The following is a 27,920-nucleotide window of genomic DNA, read 5'->3' on the forward strand; positions in this document are numbered from 1 at the left end:
CGAATTTATTAAATAAATTTGATATATTTACGTATTTAACATTGTACAATTTTATATAATTTCCAATAACTTTTGTATCCACGAATGGATATGATATTCACAATCGTAATACATGATTTTGAGAAATTATTGGCCCTGTATTAATTATACACTGTCGCCTCGTTCGACGTTTCGAACAAATATTTTACGTTTTAAAATGCAAGACAAAGTTCATTCTTCAGAGATTCGACACTGCCAGCCCGGTATTTTGACGGTAGAACATTGATGACTATAATTTTTTAAATATAATTTTTCGTTATTTGAATATTTTTAGAATACAGTCCAATAGATGGGTGATGAAAAAATTGAATCATCACGTTCCAAAATTTATGAAAAAATACACACTACAAGGTGCAAATGAGGCAGCGAATTTTCATGACCGTCCAGATTTTTTCAAGATCTAACTTCAGCTGAAGACTGTCGTAAATACTTGATCATATTTTCATAACATTGATTTCCATCGTCAGAGTCCTTGAGCTCAATATTGGTTTTCTTTAGAGAAAAATAAAAATTGGCCACACACCCTGTGTACCATACAAGTTTATACACACGCCATTATTTCCACGTTATTTTTCCACTTCGAAAAGCGGGAAACCCTTGCGAGACCACAAGGGGTTTGTTTGCGTCGAGCTTCGAGTGTAAATAACACATCTGTTTCGCCTCAGCTTCAGCCGAACCGCGGTCGACCCTAAAGTTCATACTTGGAAGCGTAGAAAAAAATCAGTCTCGTGGGTTGGTCGACACGCCTTGCCGCTTGTTCGAGTTCCCCACAGCTGTTGCATACATGGCGGCTGAAGAACGCTGAGTCCTTCCTCGAAGCAGAAACGCCCTCCGCAATATACTTTGGAAAGCTCGCCTGAGCTCTCTGCTACTGCAAGCGTATATCAGGGGGTTGATACAGCTGTTGAAATACCCGAGCCAGAAAGCAAAGGCGAAAACCGAGCTTTCGGAAAGGTTGCACGACTCGCAAGCCGCATCTGCAATACATATTGTAAATGAATCAGATTTTTTATTGTGCTAAACGGTTTATATGAAAAGTCATATGAATTCTGCAGACATTTGTTCTTTTTTTTTTTTTTTTTGCCATTAAAACACAACGCCTTTCGCTTTGCCGTATATTCAACAGACAATTGAACCTGGTGAAATGATTTCTATGACAAACTAGGGAAAAAAACGAATCGTAAAAATTCATCAAGAATTGTAGTTTTTTCATAGAAAAATACGATTCTTTACAAACGTCTATGAAACTTAACGATGTTTAACGTAAATTCACGAAAATATACAACTTCCGTAAAACGTAATAGTTTTGCGTAGATTTTGGTGAAAGTGTGTGAATATCTGTGAAGATCTACAATTGAAATCACGAGAAATAGTTCGACACACATTTCGAGAAAATGAAACAGAAAATCTATGAAAAAACCGAGTATTTTCTTTCGATTGAGCAGACCAAAACTACGAATCGGTCCAAATTCTAGACCGCTGCATTGAAATTCTCATAGAAATTCATAGAATTATTTTAACCAGCATAGCTATTAAATTGGTATAAATTTGTTTAGCTCAGTTTTTCCCATTGAACTGACCACCTGTACAGATATACATTATGATATTAATGCCTTAGAAATGCTATACTAATAGGCATAATGTTACGAAAGTACGTATATCTACTTGGCATTCGTCTAGTTTCGGTCACAATAACACTTTTTGGCTTAGAGCTCTCTTTGTATCGGCACTTAATTATATTCGGTTCAGGTTTACCGTCGAACGCGATGAGGTAACAACGTTCTTCGAATACACGTACATTACGGGTCACAATATTCTTCTCCAAGTGTTAGAAACGTCGAGTTAACAAACTCCGGATAAAGGTTAATTGGAGTTATCTGTCAGCGTGTTTCTTTTCCCATTTGACTCCCGAGGCGCTAGATCATGATTAAAAAGTAAAAAATGCACCACGCGATTGAAGCACCTTCGGCATAACACAGCAAAGCGTGGGTATAACATGAACCTTTTTCATCCGGTAGATGCGAATTGAGAAGCTGAATTACTTTTTCAATTTTACCTCCCACGTCGCGCATCGTCGAAATTGCTGTCTCAGAAAACACGGGGGGAAAATAAATATCGAAATCAATCGCGGAACCGCCCTCATATTCTGGATGCTTTTGCAGACCCCCAGCCTTCCGCCCTTTCCATCAAAACGTGAAATACGCTGTATGTAGGAACGAAATGCAGCTTAATATCCGGTCTGCTTTATAAATCGCTCTCTCTCATGGTTTGGCAATTTGCCAAATTGATTGGGTGAAAAAAAAGAGAAAATATGCCTACAATCATGCAGAGAGAGAGAGAGAGAGAGATAAAGAGAGAGGGAAAGAGAGATAAGAACCTTCCTACCTATGGGTAAAATAATGAAGAATGGAAACCAGCAGAGTAAAAAACCTCCGACTACTATCCCCAGCGTTTTTGCCGCACGTTTTTGCCGCCGGAATTTCGCCGCAGGTCCTCTATAAAGAGCGCCGCGACGTCCTTGCGACGCCCAACGTGCCGGGGGCCCGGGGCCCGACACAAGCCTCGTACTGGATTCACTGCTGCCGCAATTCTCCGAGAGCTGAACAAACAATGATCATCTTTAATTATCATCTCCTTCGGCGATGCACCTGGGAGAAGGTCGCGTTCGTAAAAATTGGCACATGTCTGTCTGTCACTCGCAAAGAGGGGGGAAATACCTTGATCCAGAGTAAAATTGACCTTTTAAATACCATGTAACACCGGCCATGAAACAAAATTTTTATTCCAATCATTATTTGTGCCTTTATTTTTTCACTTCCATTATAAGGTTGCCGCTGTTTAACACTCGGTTTCAAATTGACCCAGACTGTACTATTCTTAGAGCTCTAGTTCTCAATCGCTGTTGCACAATTTCTACAACGTTTTGCGACTGGTTGCGTCATGCAATTTACCGTACTTGACCCTGAGTTGGCTTTGGAGTTCATCTAACTTCGGGTGAAACTGATGTAATAGTTTTTGCGAATAATTAAACGGAATACACGATAGTCGTATCAATGATTTCATAAAAGAAGACGGATATACGAAAGTATTTGAAATTCTAATAAGCATAGCGATTTATAGTTTTAGGAGAACGTAAGATGGTGGCTGGATATTTTGTTTGTGCAATTTAACTACCAAAGAAGCCATACGTGGTAGCTATTGATGTAAGTTTTTACCAGAAAATAAATTAGGCACACGCTGGATTAGAAGATTTTTATATTCTCGTCTAGGCTTGATTCACAGACTGCGAAGTTAGTCGTGTAATTGCCTAATTTATGGACCCACAGGGAATGTCTGACAGCAAACCTGTTCTATCGACAAAAAGACACGCGTCCTTGTAAAACGTGAGTTATATATTGATCAATCCATCATGTAAGTGCGGTCAAGTGCAATACGTTGCGATGAAAAGGAACGCGACGACTTGTTCGATTCCACCGTAATGCCATATATATTATACGATTGCAAGGCACGGTGTTTGTCTATTCTCAACTTGTTTCATGGGAATTGGTAAATCCCAGAGCGTCTGCTCACGCAAGTTTTCAATGATGCTAATTCAGCGATCGTGCAGCGAATGTCGAACAATCGTAAGACCTGTAACGAAGCGTTTCGAATTTTAGTCATGGAAGCTTCATTCATCCCGTATAGAAAATACATGTGGCGACCGATGCTTTGTTATCTCTTAATGTTCTTTCAGTTCCAAACAAACCGTACGAAGCATCGGGATCCAAACGTACTTAAGACTTCTTTTTCGAGCTTTCCAAAGCTAAGTGGTAACCGCTTACGCAACTTCGATTTTAAACAGAGTATACATATAAGCTGAAGCGTACCATCAATTATACAGTGTCTGCAGAGGTTTGCGCAACTGCATGTTTAACACAGCTCGGCTCTGGTGATGACGCCACATCTCTGTATAATGGTCCAATTTCGACCTCCAACAGCCATAATTTTTCGTAAAAATATTTTCCCGCGATCAGGTTTAAGATTAATTAGAGCGACGAATGAGGCAACGCGAGTAACTACGCAAATAATTAGGACGAAGGTGCGTGAATGGCTGGAGATTTATAACACGCGTACAATGACACAATGCGTCGACGTTGGGATCCGAACGGCGTTAAAACCCCGGGAAAATCACAGGAGGTAAGAGTTAAAAAGTATTGATCGAATCGTTGATCAAGTACGACGCGTGGAAAGTGAAGCACGTCACTCGCTCGGTCCAACGACGACATCGTGGCTGTATCCTCATTATGGAAAAAGGTTGGTAAACGGAGGGTGCATCGATTACGCGTGTCCAAATATCGCATTGAAAAGTTGAACGATAAAATTGTCAAGGCGTGCCAAAACGGAGGACAAACATATTAAAGGTGTTATTGCGGCGTGGCAATCAAACGCGATTTCTGTGTACCTGTTGTAATTGATGATGGTGATCGATTGTCGTCGATCATCGATCAACGTCCCTTCCAATAACTCCACGCGGCTTCGGTTTAATCATTCGTCATTCACTTTTGCCTAACGAAATGCGGGAGAGAATGTATAAGGCAATTGTTGCTTACGGTGACGGTAAAATCTGCGTTTAGCCTTGTTGTTGTTAAACTTATCACATTACTCGGAGAGCTGCTGATCGCAGAGTTGGCGGGCAATCAGCCTTGACTGTACGGTTGGTCCGATCTGACTTCAGTCTCCAACTGACAAGCAGGCTGTAACGATCCTTCATCGATCATCGAAGGAGTTTCACTCACGCCCGAAGCTTTTTTTCTACCAAATTTTCTCAATATTTTTAGTTTCGGTCGACTCAAAAATCTTACAATTTTAACACACGTGTTTGCGATGTCGAGGAGGAGCCAATTTTTTGCGGTATTGAAGATTCTGTGATAAATTTAGGTAAACCGTAGAACAAATGTGACCGGATACTTGTGGACTTGAATTATTTATTGACTCCTGCAGCAACGTGTGCATATAAATATCAATCAGTTAGAAAATGTTCCCAGTGCCAAGACAAGAGCGGATTGATCAGGTATTGTTTAAACAAATCGTCACATTTAATTGTTACGATTTTACATTCATTCTTTACGATCAGTTACCCGAAGTAAGAATTGTGCAAACTTTGTGGTCAGTACTATTGATTCGTGATAATTACACAAGAATGTTCCAATATAATTATATGAGTAACGATTAGAAATTATCCTGTCGTTTGGTTGTTCAGACTGGAACCATTTTTTTTTTTTTTTTTTTTTATACACCTATACTTTTTCTACCTAGAATTTTGCAAAAAACATATTTTTACTTTTCCATTTCAGTTCCCGAGACACCGAGTGCAGTATTTAAAGCACATCACGAGTCAATAATTAAGAGTGTTTCATCAAATTGCGCTTGCAACAAATTACGGAAGGCATTGACGTTAGATCCTAGTGCGCGTTTTGAAGCAACTGCCATGCCTTGTCCGTTAACAATAAATTATGCATCTCACGCAATTTCCGCCCGATACGTTGGTCTGCTAATCCAGCAGTAAATCTCCATCCTGCAAAGTTTGCCAACGTTTAACGTGGTCACAATAAATATACAGTAAATACATATAAGGATTACAGACAATATTCGCGAATCACACGTTGACTCGTCGTATATATCTATACGTATACTTGTACTTGAACCTGGTACGAAAAATTTGAAAATGTCCTTGAAAATTTTCGCAATCCTTTGGCTGCCCCTGAGGTTGGGCTGCTGTATGGATTCTTTGGGATTGTTCGAGAACGTCATGAGGCGATTCTACCAGTTCCCTGCACCAACCTCGGAGGGTTTGCTCGAGGACGAGAGTCACGTACCGCCGGAGTACGACTTCGTAATAATCGGTGCGGGTTCGGGAGGATCAGTCCTGGCGAATCGTCTGACGGAAATTCCAGGATGGAACGTGCTGGTGTTGGAGGCAGGCGGGGAGGAGATATTCCTGACCGAAATACCTCTGCTGGCTCCAGTACTGGACGTGACATCCTTCAATTGGGGCTACAAGACGGAGCCGGGGTTAGCGGACGACAAGGGCAAGGGTGGTTTCTGTTTGGCGATGGAAGGCGGCAGGTGCAATTGGCCTCGCGGCAAAGCAGTCGGCGGGACTTCGGTGATAAACTACATGATGTACACGCGGGGTTCCCGGGGTGATTACGACGCGTGGGAGTCGATGGGAAACCCGGGATGGAGCTTCCGTGAAGTCCTGCCGTACTTCATGCGCTCGGAGAACATCCGGATCCCGAAATTGGACCGACGGTATCACGGAACTGACGGCTTCCTGGACGTTGCTCACTCACCGTACGCCTCGAAATTGCGGGATGCTTTCCTCGGGGCAGCGGATGAGATGGGCTACCAGGTTAACGACTACAACGCCGAGCGTCTCCTGGGCTTCTCGGTGGCACAGGCGAACCTGAGAAACGGTCGTCGAGTCAGCGCTAGCAAGGCCTTTCTAAAGCCCGTAAGGGACCGGCCGAATCTCCGTATCTCGAAGGCCTCCAGGGTGACCAGAATCGCTCTTGACTCTCAACGACGACGCGCCATCGGCGTCGAGTTTGTCAGGAATCGGCGACGCCACTTCGTCAGGGTCTCGAAGGAGGTCCTCCTATGCGCCGGTACTCTCAACTCGCCCCAGCTTCTCATGCTCTCTGGGATCGGACCCAGCGAGCATCTCCGATCTATCGGCATTCCCGTTGTCCAGGACCTTCCGGTCGGCCTGAACCTGCAGGACCACGTCAGCATGTCCGCCCTAACGTTCCTCGTCAACGAGAGCGTGACTGTCGTTGAGGCCAGGATGGCGTCCAACCCCGCCAACGCCCTAGACTTTTTCCTCAGGGGTACCGGGCCCCTAACCATCCCTGGAGGCGCCGAAGGACTCGCTTTTCTCAACACCAACCGTCCCGCCAGATCTTTGGGCTCCAAAGACCGAAGACCGGGAAATTCGCTCTTCGGTGACGACGACGAGCCAAACGTTTTAGCCGAAAACGACTCGGACCACTCGGACATAGAGATTGTCATGGGACTAGGCGCGCTGACCGGAGATACTTCCGGCAGTGTCAGGAGGATCCTCGGACTGAGAGAGGACTTCGTCAAGGAAGTCTTCGGTCGCTACGAGGGACACGACGCGTTCACTTTGGTCCCGATCCTGCAGCATCCAAAGAGCAGAGGTAGAGTGACGCTGAAGAGTGCCGATCCTTTTCACTGGCCGAAACTCGAGGCGAATTATTACGAGGAACAGGACGACTTGGACACCATGGTTAGGGGCATAAAAAAGGTTCGCATATCCCACACCACGGTGGCTTAATTTCGTGTACTTAGGACCAACCACGGAGAATTTTGAGAGGTCGTGCGAATGTACGGCCCGAGGGTTGTACCTCTGCCTCTTTGGTGATGCAAATATATGCGCGGGTTGCCGTCTGGCATTCGGTTTCTACAACCTATCTTTTCTCTCCGACCTTATCCAACATGTACGAGTGTAGATTCTCGACGTCTTAGGTCCTTTCGGCTTCTACCTTGCGTGGGATTCGTTTCAGCCTGAGTTTCTTTCGTTTTAACGAGGATACAGTTACGGAATTGTTGACCAATCCGTCTCGGTTCGATGCAGGGTGCAATTGTGAGACTGCGTGCCTTTGAATCGGTGTTAAGGCCGATGATACTCGACAGCTAGTCGGTCCAGTTACAACCGCACCAGTCGTCCTTGAGAAATCGAATGAGTATAATGAGATGCCAACGACAGCGCGATGAAAATCGGAATTACATAAATCTCCGGGCTGGTCAGTAACCCAAATTCCACAAAACCTGTAGTGCATGATGTTCGGTAGACGCTTACGATTATCCCTGACTCTGGGACTTGAATAATCGTTGGGTCTGTAAAACCGGTTCCATCGTACGTGAGAAAGTGCTACCGAAATGCATGTCTACATATAATATACGCGTACACACCACGTACACGATGCTTCGTACGCCTTGTGCTTTAAGGTCAATGTTACAACTTGTCCGCGATCACATGCAGCACACGATTCGATCGTTTTAACGACACGCTCGTAAAAACCTTTCCGATCAATTCATTACAGCCTTACATATCAGAAACACGCGATCGAAACTTTTATTGGTCAGAAAATTGAACCGGAGTAAACAGGCGTACAGGATTCCAAATTTATCGTTATTCGTTTCGCGGACTCGCGATTCCCATGATTGAAAGAAGCTGTCGTCTTGCATAAAATTTCAAATGATCCTCCTTCCTCCATTTTTGATTTTCAGGCAATCGAGCTGGCCGGAACCAAATCCTTCAAGCGCTACAACGCCACTCTACTTCCGGTCGCCTTTCCCGGATGTCGCGACGTCCGATTCAACTCTGACCCTTACTGGGCTTGCGTCTCTCGCCAAGTGAGCACGACCCTCGGGCACTTTGTTGGTACCTGCAAAATGGCACCGAGGGAAGATTTCGGCGTGGTCGATGCTCGCCTCAGAGTTTACGGGATCAAGGGTCTCAGGGTCGTCGACGCCAGCGTCATGCCGACGATAATATCCGGGCATACAAACGCCCCGACTTTCATGATCGGGGAAAAGGCCAGTGACATGATTAAGCAGGATTGGGGGGAGATCGTACGACCGTCGAGACTGTAAATCGTTGTAATTTCCTTTCCGAAATGAGCGCGAAATCAAAATATAATATTGTCCAGTGTATATAACGATAGCTTGTAAGAATTAAGCGAATAGTTAATGAACTTGCGGATTATTTGTTTAAGTTTATCCCTTTGCCAATCAACTATGAATGAGACCACTGTTTGAAATGAAAATTAGGTAAAGAGAGAGAGAGAGAGAGACGGAGAGAGAACAAAGACGATGGTGAACACGAATTAAACTGTATACATAAGATATAACAGAAATGAATATTATAGGTGCAAATTCGAATAATAAAAGCTAGTTAGTTATCAACAATTTGAGAAAAGATTTCATAATTAGGAAAAAAAACTGATGTTTTTGATTCGGTTCTCAAGTTTTTTGACTCATTATTTATAGCCGATTATTGACATGATGTCAGTTTTTCATCATCGTTCACGCGAATAAAATGACTGGAGATTTTTCTAACAGTTATTTCTCTTACCCATTAGCTTTTGATTTACACTCTGGATCCCATTCCCTCTTATTCCCCCCCTCCGATCCGTTTGGTACGTACGTATATGATAATTTGTTCATAATAATTGTCGGTGTTTCGAATTACCTTGTTGCCCCGATGGATGCGAAGGGTTACGTGACTCCTGGTGACCGATCCAGCGGCGAGAAAACGGGATCTCTTTACGGCAGCCTTGTAAACAAGGCCATAAAGTACGAGGATAACAAGAGCCGGTAGATAAAATGACCCACAGGCAGAAAATATGACGTATCTACGGCAGAGAATTGGAACAGGGTGTGTATGTACATAATATATATATTTGGCTGCCTGAAAAAAAATGTTTATTCCGTTTTTCGATATCCCACTTTTATTTACTTAACCATAGTTTATGACGTAGTTTTGATAAATACTATTTTTACGTCGAACACTTTCATGCGTCAGATGTTAATGTTTAAAAATGTTATTCGTTCAAGAAAATATAGAAGTTGTCAAATGATAGCGTACAGATTTCCGTCCGTTGTATAAAAAAATTATTACCTTCCTTCAACCGTCAGAATTTGATTTCTTACGTGTTAATTAAATGACGAAGACACAACCTCGATGTTGCACCGCTTAAAGAAATTGCATGGTGATTTCCTTTGACGAAGTTCAATATTGTGTTAAGAACTATGATTTCATGAAGCGGGATATCGAAAAAAATAAAGTTTTTCATTGAGGCAGTTTAATATACGTAATAGGGTGTATTAAGGTGGTCCTTAGTAGGGTTGTTTTCGAACTGTTATGCTCCCAGGAACTTGATTGCTTCCAAATTGATTTTTAAAAAATTCCTGAAAATTTGAGCTGTCTGCATCAACTCTATGGAAATATCATGGGAAATACTTTTTTTGCTCTTCGAAATTTTACAAGTCGTTGTCGAATATATCGAAAATAATGGAAAATACATATTTTCGTAGAGAATTTAACGTTCTAAAAAAAACTTCGATCCATAAAATTCGTAGATGAAAGCGTTCATTTGTTAAATAACGTTCAAATTTTAATTTACATAAAATTATCATTCCGTCAAGTACAGCTATGAAACAAACAACTGTAACACAAAATATATCACAATCCAAATCTTGGTTCTCATCCATGTTAAATGTAATGAATAATAAATTTTCTCGGGAACTTGGACAGAATTGATCAGATTCAATTTATCAAAATTTGCAACGTTTCGTTGGTTTTATTTATTTTCCAACTTCATCAGGCAAGCTGTAACAGATGTACATAAACTTTAAAATTAAGTTGCATAAAACAATAGACATGATACATGTAAGTTACAAATTCAGAAATAATAAACTAAACAAAATTGCAAAATATTTACTTTTGAGGTTAAATCGTCGTTAAAATCCTCTGGTCCATAACATCCAGTCAAAATTATGTTAAAATAAGACTAGACAGATATATACATTTTTGTTTTTTTGATAAAATTATAAACTCATTGTGCCAATAAATTAATTTGAATAAAATAAAATATCATCATATTTGTCCATTTTATTTTATTTTATTCAAATTAATTTATTGGCACAATGAGTTTATAATTTTATCAAAAAAACAAAAATGTATATATCTGTCTAGTCTTATTTTAACATAATTTTGACTGGATGTTATGGACCAGAGGATTTTAACGACGATTTAACCTCAAAAGTAAATATTTTGCAATTTTGTTTAGTTTATTATTTCTGAATTTGTAACTTACATGTATCATGTCTATTGTTTTATGCAACTTAATTTTAAAGTTTATGTACATCTGTTACAGCTTGCCTGATGAAGTTGGAAAATAAATAAAACCAACGAAACGTTGCAAATTTTGATAAATTGAATCTGATCAATTCTGTCCAAGTTCCCGAGAAAATTTATTATTCATATATCACAATGTTCGTCGACAACATTTCATTGAAATTTTAATTAACGAATTTTGTGTATCAGAGTTTTTTCGTACAGCGTTCAATTCTCTACAAAAATATATATTTTCCATTAATTTCGGCGATAAGATACTTCGATCACGAAGCGGACTGTCTTAGAGTCGATACAGAGAGCTCAAGTTTTCAGAGAATTTTTTTTTTCAACAGTTTGTAAGCGTTCAATCCCCTGAGAGCATAAAATTAAAAAACAACCCTATCAAGGACCACCCTAGTGGATATACCATACATATATGATGCATTAACGTTAATTGTTACAGCAAAAGAAATTCCTGCCAGCGTCAACACGTTGAAAAATATATTTTCCAGCCGCGTCGTCGTCTTGGGGGTGGAAATTAATACCCTCGTACAAGACTCACCCCAACTGCTTGTTGACGTTACACTCCCCGGTTTCTGGAACGTAGACGCTGTCCTCGGCCCAGCCTAGCGGGGGTCCAGCGCTGATGGCCAGGGCCAGGAGCCAGATAGTTGCTATCATTAATCTCGCCCTTCTTGTCGTGACAACCCTCGAGTAAGTTAGCGGTCTGGACACTCCGATGTACCTGCGCGAGGCTCGTGAAAGCTTTTTCCCCTTTCGAGAGTTTCATCTAATTCGCACCCCACTTTTTACGTCACACCTCACATCCATCCATCCGTCCATCCGTCCAGTCATACTTCATTTGCCTGACAATTTCTTAGCATATTTCCCCTCTCCTTCCGACATTGCGTTTCGCAGAGACTCAATCACGAAGGTATCGAAAGCTTTCGCGACGTCCGTCGGATCTCCGAAAGAATTAGAAATGTACATTTGCGTTGCTACTTTCACAGCAATTCGTAAACCGAATATTATTATATCCTCGACACGACTCGCCGGGTGAAATCTACCGAGTAGCGTAAGAAAAATTTTCGACTACTTTTTCCCTCAACGCGTTGAGCGCTTTTTCGGAATGATAAACGGCGATGGTTTCGCCTTCGCGAAACGGGGTAAAAAGCTGTGCAAAGAGAACCGTCGTCAAAGCTGCGGTATGGCAATTTCTTTGACAGAGGTTCTGAATAATCGTTAAAGTGTCAATAAGCCTCGGTACTTTTTTCGGCAAAAGTAGCTGTCGCAGCACTTTGGTAAGATAAATTTCCCGTGCTATTTACCGAGGATTTGTTTTTCTTTTTTTCTTTTTTTTTTTCATTCAATTTTTTGTCCGGTTTTTGGATACCCTCGAAAAGGGGGGCTGCTGAAACCCCAACAAATTTTCCTCTACTTCCAAATTCTCTTACCTGTCCACCGAGATTCCACACAGCGACAATATGCTCGCTGTACAGCAAAGAACGTCCAGTGCCGCCCAGAGGGAACAAGTGACGGGACCAAGGCCCCATCCGCCCCTGAGTTCCCTGCTCGCGGAGAGCGGGAGGACCGTCAACCCTAAAAAATTGTGGTGAAAAAATACTTGAGTTCCAGGGTCTATCCCCGAATTTCGAATCCCAGGTCCATCGGTCATCGCCTTTTATCGCGTCTTGTGTAACGTCGAGAGAACGAAGGAGAAGAGAGGGGGGGAAAAAAAGGAAAAAAAAACACACACATGTATTACATATCTCGGATTCTAATACGCCACGCCGTGTGGGCTGAGAGAATCTCTGAGCAGAAAATGTATGTACCGGGTGTAGAAAAGGCTGGGTCGACACGTGTGGATTTACAGGGGTTTCCGTCATGTTGCTTCGACCCTTTAGGTCGCGATTAATGGATTTCCAGTTAGCAAAGTAGCCCTTCGTTATACGTCGGGACTCGACGCCACCGGCTACCTTTTTTTCCTCCTTAGCTTTGCACAGGCTGGTATCATTTCTGATTTATATACGGGTAAAACGACGGTCAACGTTTCAGGACTTACAGACTTTTCGAGTTTCCAATTTTTTTTCACACGTTTATCAGGGTGTTTACGAAGAAAATAATTTGCGATTTTCAATCGTGGCATCCCCGATAAAGTTATGTCGAGGATCGCGGTCAGTCGATTTTTCATGGTTATACATTTTTTCTGAATTCATGAATAACGAAATTTTTTTTATTGATTACACCCATCCTGATATCGATTCACGTCACAAATGAGATCCACACTTGTAATATTAAGCCTCAATTTGATGTTTAAAAAGTCTATCTGACGGCTTTTGCATCGCTGATTCAATCTCATAAAATAGTTATAATTTAATTTATGAACTTTTAATTTAGAAGAATAAGATTCCCGGTTGATATATCTTTGTGTTACGGATCGTGATCTTCGGGTTGATTATTAATGTCAGGGTAAAAATTAATAATGGAAGTGCCCCGCCGTGTTTCTTCAAAAATTCAAAAAGATGTGTTTAAAAAAAAAAAGTGAAAACTTAATCGAGCCCGATTTTTCAAATTTAACGTAGAACGCTCAGCTTTTTTTTTCATTTTTTTTTTAAACACCCTAATGTTTATATTAGCCGATGTAAAATAGGTACCTAATATCAAGTCCGCGCAGGCCAAATTCACTATCAGAGAATGCGTCGGTGCTCGCAGACTTGGACTCGACGCGATCGCAGCTATGACCAAGGTGTTTCCACCCACCGTCAGAAGGATCACGCACAGCAGTGCCAAGGCCTCAAGGGCGAGTAAAGGATCCTGCGAAAGTTTGAAAGAAGAAAGATAAGACGGAGAGATTAAGCGAGCGTATAATTATTCTAGGTGACGGTTGAAAAAGTGGGGAAATTTTGGGAATTTATAACTCGACAGCGGACAATTCGATTTGATCGAGGATCATTTTTTCCGAAGTGTGAAGATCGAGCTTCGTTTGAATGTTTTGTATCATTACAATCAATTATCAGGAAGCCATGTTATGTCGACAATAGCTTCAGCCAATTTGTATTGTCGTGGTTTTAACGATGCTTCAATAACACTACGAATAATTTATTTCCCATTTGAATAAAGTATTTCTGGATGGTTTATATTTTACATTATTTCAACAACAAAATAACAACCCGTTAAAATTCGATTTTTCGATTTTTATATATCAAGCCTTCTTTTCTTACTCACGAGAATACCGTCTCCAAATTCGAAGTAAATAATTTGAGTCATTGTTCAAAAGTCGTGGAATCAACTGAAAAAAATACAACGAAAATGGGTCTGTTAAAATTAAATATGGGCCGATTAGAGTAACGAATTTTTGATCCACTAGATTTCACAGTGACTGGTTTTTATTTCCATTACAACAAATCCCAGTGGAGTTTTCTTCTTTTCTTTCCTTGTTTTCCACCTAACGCAAGAAAGACGATGACGAATTGGGAAATTTTATCGCTAATATTCTCCCGAGTAGGAGCCGGCTTTGCAGGAACAAGTATTATTGGTATGCATGAAACGAGGGTGAAGATATACGGTACAACTTATTCTCGTAATGCCCGGTTATTCGCTGGCTATCTGCAGCTCTGTCCATAGAGGTTAAAGTACCCCATCACCATTGCATAGATGAATCTCTCCGGTATGGAATTCGTCCGTTAGCTTTGCCGGCGATTCGATGACCAGCGAAGCCTGCAAGATTGATAGTCTCGGAACCGAATAGCCATTTTGAGGATCGATTTTCGTAGGTGTCGGAAAAGATCCTTCCGCCGCATCTTTTGTCGTTTACGATCAGGGGCGAACCCTTCAAACTTCACCGTCCGATTCCGCGAAGCAGCGTGCTTTTTTCGAATGCGTGTAAATATATTAAAAAAATGTTTACACAGCATCGTCTTTTCACGCGTTTCCTTTGTGCCCTTCGCGAGCTTTCACCTTACGGAAAATCTCTTTGCTCCGCGTCACAGTGTTTTTATTTTTTCTTTTTCCTTCGTTTTCTTTTTCATCACTTTTATTTCTATTTCCTTCTATTCGGTGTCGCGAGTGAAAATGTGTACGGTCTAAGGAAAATTGCGTCGGTACGCGGACCGAAAGTTTTTTTTTCAACGGTCTATCTTTAACGTTAATGGATGGGAAAATGGGAGCAGAAATGGGCTTTTAGCCGGGCTTCAAAAGCGAGGATTTGAAACTAACGGGGCTAGTTCATCTCACTACAGATTCGACTCGATTAAATCGCGTTGGTAATTTCCGCCGTTGCGTTTTCCGCGCGTGCATTATTCGCGGTTTTTGCTCGGTACGTACACGGCGTCGTTTTTCATTTTTGCATAAATCGATATTGTCAGTATTATTGTTACACTCGCGACACTGACATGACGTATTATTATGAATACACATTCGGCCAAATGTGACAAGCGAATGTAAAATTGTGCTCCCTCACGTGTGTCTCGATGTCGGCTGAATAGTCGCTGATTTCTCCTTGTATATTACATGTACATATATGTATATATGTATGTACATATACAAGTCGCCCTTCCGTCGACAGAAATGAAGAGAAAAAATAACTAAATAAATCAGATTCCACGCTATTATACTTACAAGGAATCAAAAGCTTCTGCAACGGTTCGGGAGTCGCGGCAGCTGCGTATCATACATTTTAATTTACCCTCAGATCGAGGATGCCGCGGAGCATCTGGCACCGGAGTATTTCACCCTCGCTTCGTTTTGTTGTGACTTTCTTGAAGGAATAAACCAGCCCACTCGGGAGATTTATTTCCTCGGAAAGAAGAAAATTCACCGGGCCGATGCTTTTCGCACACAGGCGCGCAAGAATTTCATTATAAAAAGCAGACTGGATGCCTGTAAACTGAACGTGGAGTCGAATACAAGCTTAAGATATATTCTTTTCGCTTTTCATCCCTCATCGAATATCGAACTTATAGTTTCGTCAAATGCAGATAATTGAGACACAGCTTTTTTCGATCTTAAAGAGAAAAATAAATCCCGAGATGTGTGATTTTTCTTGGTCTTATCACGTTCAATATTTGATCTCGCTTTCAAATTTGCCTAATAAGACGAGATTCAGAGCAAACAGGGAGAAAGTATGTTAAGCGGGAAATAAAGGGAGAGAAATTTTTCCGATAATTTTTACCTTCACAACTAGGAGCCAAAAGCTCTCGTTCCGTACGACGGTGGTGCAGTTGAAGTTGAATGTGTCCTCGGTGTAAACGACGGCTGTTGATACAGCGAGTGGATTGTATTCGGAGAGACTGTTGTTCGTCAGATTTACCACGTCGTCGATGAAAATTTCCCCGACTTTTCTCCCCTGAAAGCTACCACATCTGGTCATGTCGACCTTTTGCAGGACGATTCGAGTCCCGTTTCAGAGTCCGGAAATTGCGAGCCTCTCCATCGATTTCGTGAGCATAATTGCGAAAGTTTAGTACGCCGCGGTTATTTCTTTCTTCTTGTTTTTCCTTATCACGCCCGTCTTAAACGGACGTACCAACGTCGTATGGTAATTTCCTTTCATACCTTCATCCTTCCCTGTGATAATAAAGGTTATATTTTATGCCGGAGCTACTCGAGCTTCTCCGCGTATATATCAAGCCTTCTTTTCTTACTCACGAAAACCTTTCGGGGAATATCGATAATTCTTTTTCTCTCTACCCTTGTTTTCTTTTTTCGGTTTCAAGGGATTAATTATTCTTCGTCACGCCGTCTGGCTGATTGCTAATCGCGATAACCGTGGTTTCGAATAGATTTTACGTACAGTAGCTGCGAAGGTATGAAAGTCGTGAGTCCCCGATACGATTATACAAATATGAATGGAAAAGATGAAAAAAAAAAAAATGTTCTAAAATCCTTTTCATCAACGATATGTATGCCCTTTCATGAAGTACCGTGCATAAAGCTCGTCAAAAGGTAATTAACGCTATGGTCTGTACACAGGCTTGAGCAAAAAATCGTATCTTTAGCAGACCTTTAAGGCGTCTTCAGTCCTGTCGCATAAGAAAGTTTGACGGGTCGTTTGGCGAATGGAAATGTAATCGCAGGTCCAGACACAACCTGAAACAGATATATGTATATACAGATAGAGAGAAAGAGAGAGGGTGAAGGGGATAAAGGATAAAAAAGAAGAAATTACTAGAAAAATTTACCAACGAATATTGTTCCGAAGACGATTGATTAATTTGATCTAAGCAATTAATTAAAATGTATAGTATACAGCGTTACTTTTCAGTCCGGGTGTAACCATTAATTACAAAACCAATTAAGCGTGTTTACGTAGTGTTAGTATAATATCAGAGAACCTAGGAACTACGCACTTTTCCATGGGAACTTAGGCGTTGTATTATTTTATTATACAAGCGAGATGAGACAAGCAAAGAATTCGACGGGTTAGTTTCGATAAAAGGTTAACGCTGGATGGCCACCAAGATTATTAGTCACCCACGTTATAAATTACAAGCCTCGCATCGTTAAACATTGTATAATGAAATTTGCAAGCCTTCTCGGCTATTCGTCGTGCTGGGAACACGAAATTCGTGCTTTATAATACCGGCTGACGAGTAATGCTCCTGACGTTGCAGGAAAGGATGATGAATTGTACCGGCCCTGCAACGATGTGGTTAAATTCGAATTTTCCCGCTAGAAGTCGAACCCCGAAAATATTCGATCACAAATTTATACGGGTTGCAGAAAACGCGTGTTTGAATTGGATTAAGTGGATTTAGAACCTTGGTTCGATTCCGTGCACGTTTCCATACGTTCGAGGCAACACCTCCAGGAGCAATAAATTAGAACCGACTTGAGAATCGGCGAGAAAGTCCTTCTCGATCCGTTTATCCTTTCGGCTAATCCCGCGTTATTTGTATCCCCGAAATATCGCGAGTAAATACCGACCAGAAAACTTTTCCGCAAGGGTGGCGGAGCTTTCCAATTCACCGTATGAAAAAGCCCCGCTTTCCCCAAAGCTCCGTGCATTTTCGATCGCGTTATAGGTATAATGCAAAACTGCGGCGACTGTGTCTCCTGTTTGCTTTTGATGGATTACATTGAAGCACGTTGATTCGCATTCAAAGAGAAATGGGGATTGTGTATTTGGAGCTGCAGAACTTCTGCGAAAGGGGTTGTTATACCGCCGCTCTGAGTAATTGTGTAATAATTTAACCCGACATCAAAATCGCGTTAAAGTTTTCCCGTATATATCAAGCAGATGTCGAACTTTAACTTTCTCCATTCGTTTGTGTAACTCAATCCTCTCCTGAGCTACCATCGAGGTTTCATCGAATTAGCACAGGATCCGGACTCTGAACGGTAAGTGAAACCGTTTTGTTTTTATGGTTATTTTTTACTCCACTCCGTGACATCGCAACCCCCGATACTCGATGATCTTGTCGAGAACTGAGGATGAATTGGCCAACTTTCTTTACCAGCCTAATCTTATGTGACATATTGGGTGAAACGAGAAGCTCAAGCTCTCACGGTGAACTCTTTACAAGCAGAGCTTAAATACTCCCGCAATTGAATATCTCGATTATAGATATATGCGGGCAGTCTGAGTAGATGTATAAGACCGGTTTTGCCTACAGATTCCGATACCGACATCTTACCGACATTTTTAACCACTTGAGACCTCAGACACAAACCCCTCACATTGGTCAACTTTACCGATCATCGATAAGGTTGACGATTTTCGGGATAATCCGAAAAAAGGGTTTGTGTCTGAGCTGTAAAGCGGCTAAAAATGATGGTAAAATGTCGGTATCGGAATTTGTACGCAGAACCTGCCTTATATATCTAACGGTGTGTATAATAATGAAAGAAGACGCGGTGATTAGTACACGAGAAATTCGTTTTATTCATCAGAATACATAAACTGGCTGAAATTACCGTCGAATCAGCATAAAATGTACTCGCGAATTTTAGCAAAGAAAAAAAAAACACAATAAAATATAATTTAATGCAAAGCAAATAAACGGGGCTTGCAGAATCGCCGTAGAATTTGTTGCATGCATTTTGTCGAGTCGAGACGCATGAGCTGGAATAAATTTCGAGGTAAAAGCTGGTGCAGCTGGTTCGAGGTGAGCGTGAAAACCGAAAATCGTCGCAGCCGAATTTTCCATAATCCATTATTCATCGTCTGGTGTTGTCGTCGGCTGCTAACGCAGCTGTGCGATTGGATTGTCACTTTGATTTTCATCGAAAGTCCAATTTCTTTTTATTACATCCACGGCTGCACTCACCGCGAAAAATTCTGCAAATTATAATATGATTCGTCTCCCTGACTCTGACGATATTTCAAGGATAAAAGCTCGCAGTTCTGCAGAGCGGACTAGGATCGACTAGACTAATTGATTACCGCAGTTCCAACTTTTCACCCGACAGACCGTTGCGAAAGTTTGCCAAAGCTGGTTTCGGATTATTGGCGAAATTTCTGCCCACGATTTCGCAACCAAACTACGTGACGCCAGCAGCGAATGTTCCAGTTTCGGAAATCGTGGGAATCGGGATTCTTCTATTCCGTTTTCTTTTCTTTTTTGCGTGATTTCCCGGTTCGGCTAAACTGAGACGTCGGGAAACAATTTATTCGGCTGCAATTCCACCGAAACATCTGTCGATTCGACGGAAAAAACCCTCAATGCCGGGGAATCTGAAGCGGAGTAGTCCTATCCGTCTTGTAAAAGACGTACAAGGTAGGCAGGTCGGAGGATCGATCCGTTATACCAAGAAGACATTTTCGACAAGACGTTTTTAACGGTGTGTATGAGTTTCATGTACTTGACAAACACGGTAGGTGTGGAAAAAAAAAAAAACAATTTTTCTTAAGGTGAGAAGAGAGCCCGAAAGGCGCACAGCTTCTCAATTTCGCAATTTTTCTCCTCTATTCAGCTCACGCCCTTTACAATGTGCTTTATCTGTTACAACGAAACCTACGCGTCAATTTGAATTTCAATTTCCATGCCGCACGTCGCGTTTTTCTATCAAAACAGCTGTTCGGAATATCAGCGAAACATTGAGGATACATCAGGTGTCACAGCATTCCAGTCGAAAGAATTATATCCAAATAAATAATATCGCGAAATGAAAACTTGAAAAATTCAATGAAAACATCGTCCTCTGAATACAAAGATGCGAGAGGAAATCAACGGAGTTTTGACTAAACTTACCTCTTCAAGCCTGTCGATTTCGACTCTTACGTTTTTCCACTTTTTGCCTAAATTGTACACCTGATGAATTCTTACTCGCATCAGACTTTCGATACGAATATCTGAAAAATCGAAACGCACCGTTCATCGATTGAACCGATTTTTCGCATCCCCTGTTGCAGCATTTTTTCTTACCCTCAACTATGCATTTATTATCATTTTTTTTACAGAGCCTCAAAAGTTCGAAGAAACATTTCGACAGAAAAAAAACGAGATTAATAGGCTCCCTCTGGATTAGGCGACCAGAGTTTTTTAACTCGCTGCATCTATTTCAAGCTGCTATAATCATTCATGCACACGCTCTATAAACCCGACTGCGTGAAAAGTTTTTTGTTCTTTGTTTCTACTCCCGTAAAACTTTACGACGTAGTACACCTACAAGGAGAGAAAAAATATCCGCATATCGTGTGTTTTGCATAGAGTCGAGAAGGGTTGGATCGTTTGACCGCGACGTCAAACTTTTCCGAAATAATTAATTGCCCCTCCTCCTCGGAAGTTCCGAGCCGAAATTTTGGCCATCCCTCTTCGTTGGGCGGCTATCAGTCCATTAAATAACTCGCAACCAAATCTGCGCAATCGATCTTTCTCTGAAATCCACGTAATAACAATAATGATAATAATTAACGAGCGGTATACGGCATTTAATGGAGTGTTAGGATAATTCGCGTCTCTCGAACCAGCAGGAGAGCTTAATTCTGCCTTAAGTTGTGACAGTTTAATTGACGTGTATATTACGCTCCGCTTTGAATCCGAATTAATCGGCCGCTGCAGATAAATGGGAAAGAAAGGATTAGCCCGGCCGAAAACAGGCAATTATCAGCCGTCCAGTCTAGCTTTTCCACACGTATCCATGACCTACAGAATCTAGCGCAAATTTCCTCGACTTACACTCGCCGAATGTTGCAGCAGGTGAGTGACTTGCCGATTTTCCTCGAACGAGAAAAGCTGGCGGGTAAAGGATGAGAATTGCGAACAGCGTCGGGTTTTTTTTTTCCCCCGTTCAAAACCTTCTTTATCAAACGCCGCCTATCAGAGCTCGGTGATTGATGCTCTTTCATCTCGGTATATCTATGTATACATTATATTGTACCTATAAGGACGGGGTAAAAATCGCTGGGAGGCAAATGACGCGAAGTGCCTTCGTCCCCCAATTCATCCGGTGTGTAATTCTGTCGCTCGAACGCCGAACGATTAGCCAAAATCGCGAGAAATTATTCAGGGATTTGCGACAGCTGCGAACGTTCGGAAACTTTGCAGATTCCTGTTTTTTTCTCTCTCTCTCTTTTTTTTTTTTTTTTTTTTTTTTTTTGTACAACATTTTCTTCGTTCTTTTTTTTTCGTGTTCGAATTCTTTCTCTCCTCGCAAACCGCGAAGGACGGATTCCGGCTTTGAATTTTAAATACGCACCTCGGATTCGTATTGGCGAGAATAACTCTCTTGCTTCTCTAATACCGACACCATTTTTCTTTGTTATCGTCTTATCGATCACCGGCTGTCCCATCAGCCAATATCCTTTCACTTCCGAACCTTAGCGCCCACCGTTACCCTGTCAGATATACATATAGCCGGTTGAAAGGAAATCACTCAATGGGATAATTCGATCCGGTAATCCAATCCACGAACTGCCATCGACGATCACCGACGCCTCGACGATTAAACACGAATCGAGAGTGATTATTCTTTCCTCTCGAACTTGTATATAACTTGTTGTAACTATCCCGTTTTATTCGTTCGAGGTGTCGATTCAGAATTAATCCTCGATATTTCCTTACGTCTATTTCGTTTTTTTTTTTTTTTCTCCTCCACAATTACGGATCGTTCACAGCTTTTCTATGTTTTTGCAGCGAATTATATACGGAATATTCAATCGCTAGAATCGGCCGGAAAATGAAGAGCTGAGCTTTCATTTGACGATCTCGACGTTTTATGAGGTAAAATAGATAACTAGATGTATATATGCGTTGTTTTGGTTTAACTAGTTCGATTTTTGAATCGTCGAAATCTCGATATTGAAGGCTGTTCTAGAGTTGTGTAAGGAAATGTGAATTCTTTTTTTCAATATTAATTTCGCTCCGCTGTTTCATTCTCGTACAATCGAGTGAATCTCGCCTTGTGCGGTGAACAAAAATTGACGAATAAAAGAAAAAAGCAATCAAAGATAAAATCAAAGATCGTCAAAAACTACGACTAATTCTAGAATTTTAATTAGCATTCCTTCCGATCCATTGATTATTATTCCAGCTTGCTTTTGTCTGGTTCACAAGTTTGGTTCGACCAATGTTCCGAAGTTTTTCGGATCCGTTGGAGTCCGGAATGAGCAAAACACGCTGTAAGCAAGTACAATGCGTGAAGCAGGAGCTTTCATTGTGACGAGGCTGAACAAGGCGACGCATTTGTGGAAGATTGACAGGCCTCACCGACGGCCAGTCTGTTGTTGTTTGTTAGTCAAAGGAACAAGATTGATAGACACCGAACACGGCGCTTCGGAGTCGCGAGCTTATTATCTACAGAACGTTTGTACAACGCGAGCATGTTTTACGCGTTTTTCCATGCATGTTTGCCGTACACAAAGTATCGGTTTCTATGATGATATAGCGAGTCCGGTAACGCGCATGCGCGGAGGACAGAAATGACGCGGCGCGCATGCGCTGTTGCGAACAAATCTAACCTCAATTCCGTGTTTCGTGAAGAAACGCGTAACATACTTTTGTTATACAAAAAATCGTGTGAACAAGGAGACAACGGCCTTTTTGCCTCGCGTATTTTCAATATTCGTCCTCGATGTACCCACGACTCATATTGCAAACTTACGCTCGGCCTCCTTTTTTCACAACATGTCGTTTACTGGATGTAGACGAGACGTGTCTCCTCGGTTTCCTCGAAACGCAGTCCGCCGTACATCCGCTGTTTTTTCCATCTAACAGCGACTCTTCGCCTCGGCGAGGAGAGGAAAATTCCTTGAAAACTGGACGGCGGTTTTTTCCACTCACTCACCCCTCGAAATTGCGATTTTTCCCCCCAAGGGCTCGCCTATCTCTCACCCTCCGCATGGCTCTTTCTTTGCGTCGTAATAGGAATGAAAACAAATTATCTTTTCCTTTGCTCCCGCATGCAAGCGCGCAAGCCTTGCTTTATACGCTGCATGTATATACCTACCTACGTATAACTCTTTGACTTTGGTGTAGATTTATTCATTTTTCCTCGAGATTAAATTTCCCGTCTTTGCTTGTACACCGTTGCAGCTGCATCTTCTCGTTTTCTCATATATTATGGAAAGGAGTCTCGGTTATAATTGCGACCATTTTATCGTCTCGGTTAAGGCGTTTCAACCGACTTTTAAACGCGTTACTTATCGTTAAACTTGCAAACTCTTTTTTCCATCTACTTCTACACCGTGAAAACTGTCTCGCAAATATTTACGTTATTTCACGGATGAATCGTTCGAGAAGGAAATTCTAAATCATGCATTTACTCTCTATTCGGTTACCGGATCATTTTTTACCCCTTTCGCAGTTTAAAAATTAACTATACGAGAGCCTCGAAACGATGTATAATGAACAAAGTTCAGTACTTGCATTGAGAGATATTTATCGTTGATGGTTAATCACGCAGTCCTTATCTATCTTCATTTTGTTTACTACAAACGAAAAATAATTAAATTGAGTTTTGTAGCTGTAACCAGACAATCTACACTACATATATTCATTTTGATTACAGCCACTCGTTGTATATTTTCTTGTAACTATTGTGTAACTATTGGATTTGAGTGAAAAAGTGTAGTAAACTAAAACAATAGATCTACCTGTACCATGATCAAAAAATATGACATTGACAAGCATAATTACACTGATCAATAAACAAATAAATTAAATACTTTCAGCTCATTTTCTTGAAAATTCCAACAATAGGTTCATTTTTCGTTTTCATAAATAACTTTGTTAAAAATTTCGCTGCCAAGTTCGTTAATATAACAATAAAAAAAAAGAAAACTTCAGATAGAAAGACAGCCAGACATCGATTAATCACGAATTATGTATACGTGATTTTTTTCCTCCAAAGGAATCAATTTTTCTTCCTAATATATCAAAGCTCCCTTACGACGCTCCTGACAGCGAGTTAATTTTGGACGGTAAATTTTCAACGGATCAATGCGGATTTTTAGGGTGAAAAAATTCCCCGTAATTTAACCCCTGATAGGATACGAGCCGCGTATTTGATTCCGTATCGGTATATTGAATACGGATAGAAACCGGTTCGATGTTTCCCCAATCTCGATTTCACCGAGAAGGCTCAATCAGCGTCAGTTTCCGAAGCGTGAGTGGAAATTGACTGGCGTTGCTACAGAGCTGTACAACGTATAAAATATTATAGTTCGAAATAAAATGAGGATCAGGATAAATCCACCCCTTCATTTTTCTGGATCGCGATCGCAACCCCTTCGGATTCCCAAATTGGGGAGAAGTTTAAACAGTTCATATAACCGAGTGGGGTGGGAAAAACGGGAATGTGGGAAAGAGATTAGAATACCGGAAGTTAACGCGTTTCTCGACTATTGTCTGCGCTCGGGCAAACTTACTCAGCTTACCTCTGAAAGCTCGGCGCAGCTTTTTGTCCTGCGGAGATTGATATCGGCGGTCACTATAATCTACGGGGTGATTATGAAAGGCCTGATAATTTCACAGTCTCTTTGACTTTATACGAAACAGATTATTGTGTCATGCTCACACCGGAAAATGTAACTTCGGAAATACGTCGTTTTAGTATCAATAATCACACATTTTTTTCTCTCGGAGTCAAAGGACGAAGAAGCTCTTGGTTGTTATTGGAGGTGGAATTTTCACGACCTCGAAATATTCGCGAGGGTTTCGCACGGATCAAAATAAGTTAGGGAATAAACCCCTGATCGTGAACTTTTCGATTCAAATATCCAAAGTTTCGAACTCGAAGAAATATCCATCGGATGAATTTGTATAGATATCTAACTGTAGGTTTAAAAGTTTCGCGAGAATTCACGTCGCTTGAATTTTAACAGGTGAATTACTAAAACAACGCGATTTTCATTCGGGTTCGAGAAGATACGTGACGTCACTTTTTTCGGAGAGTTCACCTTTTTTACCGCACACTATTTATCAATAGGTGTATATAAATGATGAAGATAAATGGAAAAATAAAAAATTATTTCTGCTAAACTTTTTCCCCTATTCACGCGCCCGAGTCTTTTGATTAATCGTTAAATTTTGTATCAGTTTTGTTTGCCACACGAACGGGTTACCGTCTCGTCTTTAATAGACGGCAGATTATCACATGCGTATATACATTGCGAGAAGACAAAGCCGGGCGTTGCTTTTTTTCTATTATTATTTTCAGCGCACCCTTGCGGATGTGGTTATGGAATAAGCCGGATAGGGAAATTTAAGACGAGAACCCTTGAGGTGTTTGTACTCTTTGGCGGATTGAAGATCCTGCACAAGCCGCACGTCTAACCGTGTAATATGTTTCCTGCGTCTGAGGAAAATTTTATTCCTTTTGTGGTTACGGTAATGTTTTATTAAAATGGGCATCCTTACAGAATAACGGTTTGAATAACATTAAAAGAAAATATACTGGTACAAGTATCAGTGCTACATTTTTTTCTTATTGCAGCATTGAAAAATATCTTTGTTAGGTTCACTATATTTTTTTAATCAAACAAGGCCTTGATCGATTAATTATTCTTTCACGAATCTAAAATTATTGCGCAATTGTTGCCAGAATATATATTACGAGTGAGCTTAATCAAAAGTACCGGTAGATAGTAATTTATTTTCATTTTGTATCCTGCAGAATTTTTTATGAAAAAAAAAAAAAAAAAAATGAATACATATATTTGTAGACCGCATAGTAAGTAAAATTAGATATTTCTCTCCGCGTGTTTCATTGCACGAAGCGATTAAATGCATCTAGTACTACGATTAGAGATAGTAGATTTTGCTATATTCCTTGAGGAGAGTCAAACGCGCAGTTTGAAAATCGAGATAAACGAGCCAGACTGATAAAGACGTGTTATCACAGTATACGTCTAGGCTAAAGGATTGGATCCTCGAGCAAATTGTAATTTCACTCAGCACATTAACCCGAAATGCTAACTTTGCACGGTGTACTAACTCTTTGAAAGTTTGCAAAAGTAATTGTGAAACATCCCCGCCTACTTGTGCGCAGCTGTAATATCAAACCCGTCAGAAACCAAACGGGATAAACGAAGCCCTGGCAAGAATAATGAAAAGCGAAAGAAACAGCTCCGTTCCTTTTTAATAATAACAAAAATGGACTCTGGCTACCTCCGAATATTTTAACGATGCCTCAACCTCGTTGAAAATTGTAGAAAACTCGCCCGAATCGCGTTGTAGCAAGTTTTTCGCTTTGAGATCCAACTTTTATCAAACACGAAAGCTTCTGGCGCGTTAAACAATCCTCTAATTGTATTATCGTAACCAACCCAACGGACAGGGTCTTGTATTATCGATCCTATTTACACTTGGCGACAAGACAAAATCCAATTCACAATCGCTTTGCACAATTCAATACTCAACACTTGGGGTTGAAATTTTTTCAGCTCTTCAGTCACCGAACGAACGATACAAACACAATTTCAACGATAAAACAAACGACGAATGTGGTAGATAAGCCAATTGCACGATTAAAAAACACGTTTTACACGTCACGAAGCTCGCGCAATTTCCCGTTCACATTTGACAAACACAATATTATGATTTCATAAAAGTACAGTCGCGTATTTGCACATTAAAATTGTTTTTCCTCACCCCCCCTTTTTTTTGATTGCCCCCAACGCAAGTTTCCAGGACTTTCATATATACATAAGCATATGTACTACGTTAATATAAAGAAATCGAGAGGCCGTGTGATTTTTCCATGTGAAACCAAAAGTTATGACATTACGCGACAATAATGAATTTCATACGTCTCTGCTTCCGCTGAGAGAGGAAAAAACCTCACGTTATGAAAAGATAAAAAAGCAGTTAAATTTAATCGAGAACAATTCGTTATGACGATCCATTTGTCCGAAGAAGATGTAACTTTTCTTTTTATTATCGGAAGACAAGATTTCCGGTACACGTCGCAAATTTCATCGATGATCCAATAAAGGGCAATTTATTTTCGTCCTCGATGCGTTAAATGCGTTACTTGGAAATTATATTGTTGTTGACTTAATTGTTAGAGCTTTCATAAATGGTGCAACTGCGTTCCAATTAATCATCGCAATTCGACGCTGCAATTATTCTTCGGTTATTGTCACAGTTTCACTCATCGACGATAAGCGGAAACAATCATAACCACCGCACGGCACGAATTTCAAGCAAAAAACAATTTGTCAAAAGGTATTTTTTACAAGTAAGTCTTGCAGCTGAGCGAAATGGCACAATGTACAATTAATAATAAAACGAGGAACGAAAACGAGTCGGTCGGTTTGATTGAAAGGGTGAAAAAGATTGGTAGATAAATAATTTCCAACCCCCATTTTTATCGATTCGTTCTATAATTATAATTCCGTAAATAATAGCTCGCCGAATAATTCACTCACCGATTTTCCAGCGTCCGTTACCCGGAAACCAAGAGCTTAATTTCCAGGGTCGCAGTTTCGGCCCCGAATCCAAGAAGGCAAGAGCGGAGAATAGCGCGTGCTCGCGGCGTGAAGTTACGGGAGCTTCTAAGCCGAGATTCCCGTTGGACCCGCGGCGTCCCGACGACT

General features: G+C 41.0%; 2 protein-coding genes across 2 annotated transcripts; one reads left to right on the plus strand and one right to left on the minus strand.

Annotated features, from left to right (window-relative positions):
- Window positions 1–21: 21 nt before the first annotated feature.
- LOC124307142 (alpha-1A adrenergic receptor-like) lies at window positions 22–27,911 on the minus strand. The gene is made up of 9 exons (XM_046768566.1): window positions 27,753–27,911; window positions 16,944–17,029; window positions 16,113–16,507; window positions 13,597–13,756; window positions 12,397–12,541; window positions 11,505–11,687; window positions 9,296–9,458; window positions 2,425–2,638; window positions 22–1,016 (listed from the first exon to the last, which is right to left on the minus strand). The coding sequence occupies exons 3-9, from the start codon at window positions 16,308–16,310 to the stop codon at window positions 760–762; spliced, it is 1,320 nt and encodes a 439-aa protein (XP_046624522.1). The 5' UTR covers window positions 16,311–16,507; window positions 16,944–17,029; window positions 27,753–27,911; the 3' UTR covers window positions 22–759.
- Window positions 4,732–9,224, plus strand: LOC124307141 (glucose dehydrogenase [FAD, quinone]-like). Its single transcript, XM_046768565.1, has 3 exons — window positions 4,732–5,089; window positions 5,373–7,345; window positions 8,332–9,224. Exons 2-3 carry the CDS (start codon window positions 5,744–5,746, stop codon window positions 8,695–8,697), a joined length of 1,968 nt encoding a protein of 655 aa, XP_046624521.1. The 5' UTR covers window positions 4,732–5,089; window positions 5,373–5,743; the 3' UTR covers window positions 8,698–9,224.
- Window positions 27,912–27,920: the final 9 nt, after the last annotated feature.

The sequence above is a fragment of the Neodiprion virginianus genome, chromosome 6, assembly GCF_021901495.1.
Source record: "Neodiprion virginianus isolate iyNeoVirg1 chromosome 6, iyNeoVirg1.1, whole genome shotgun sequence".
NCBI classification, from domain to species: Eukaryota; Metazoa; Arthropoda; class Insecta; order Hymenoptera; family Diprionidae; genus Neodiprion; species Neodiprion virginianus.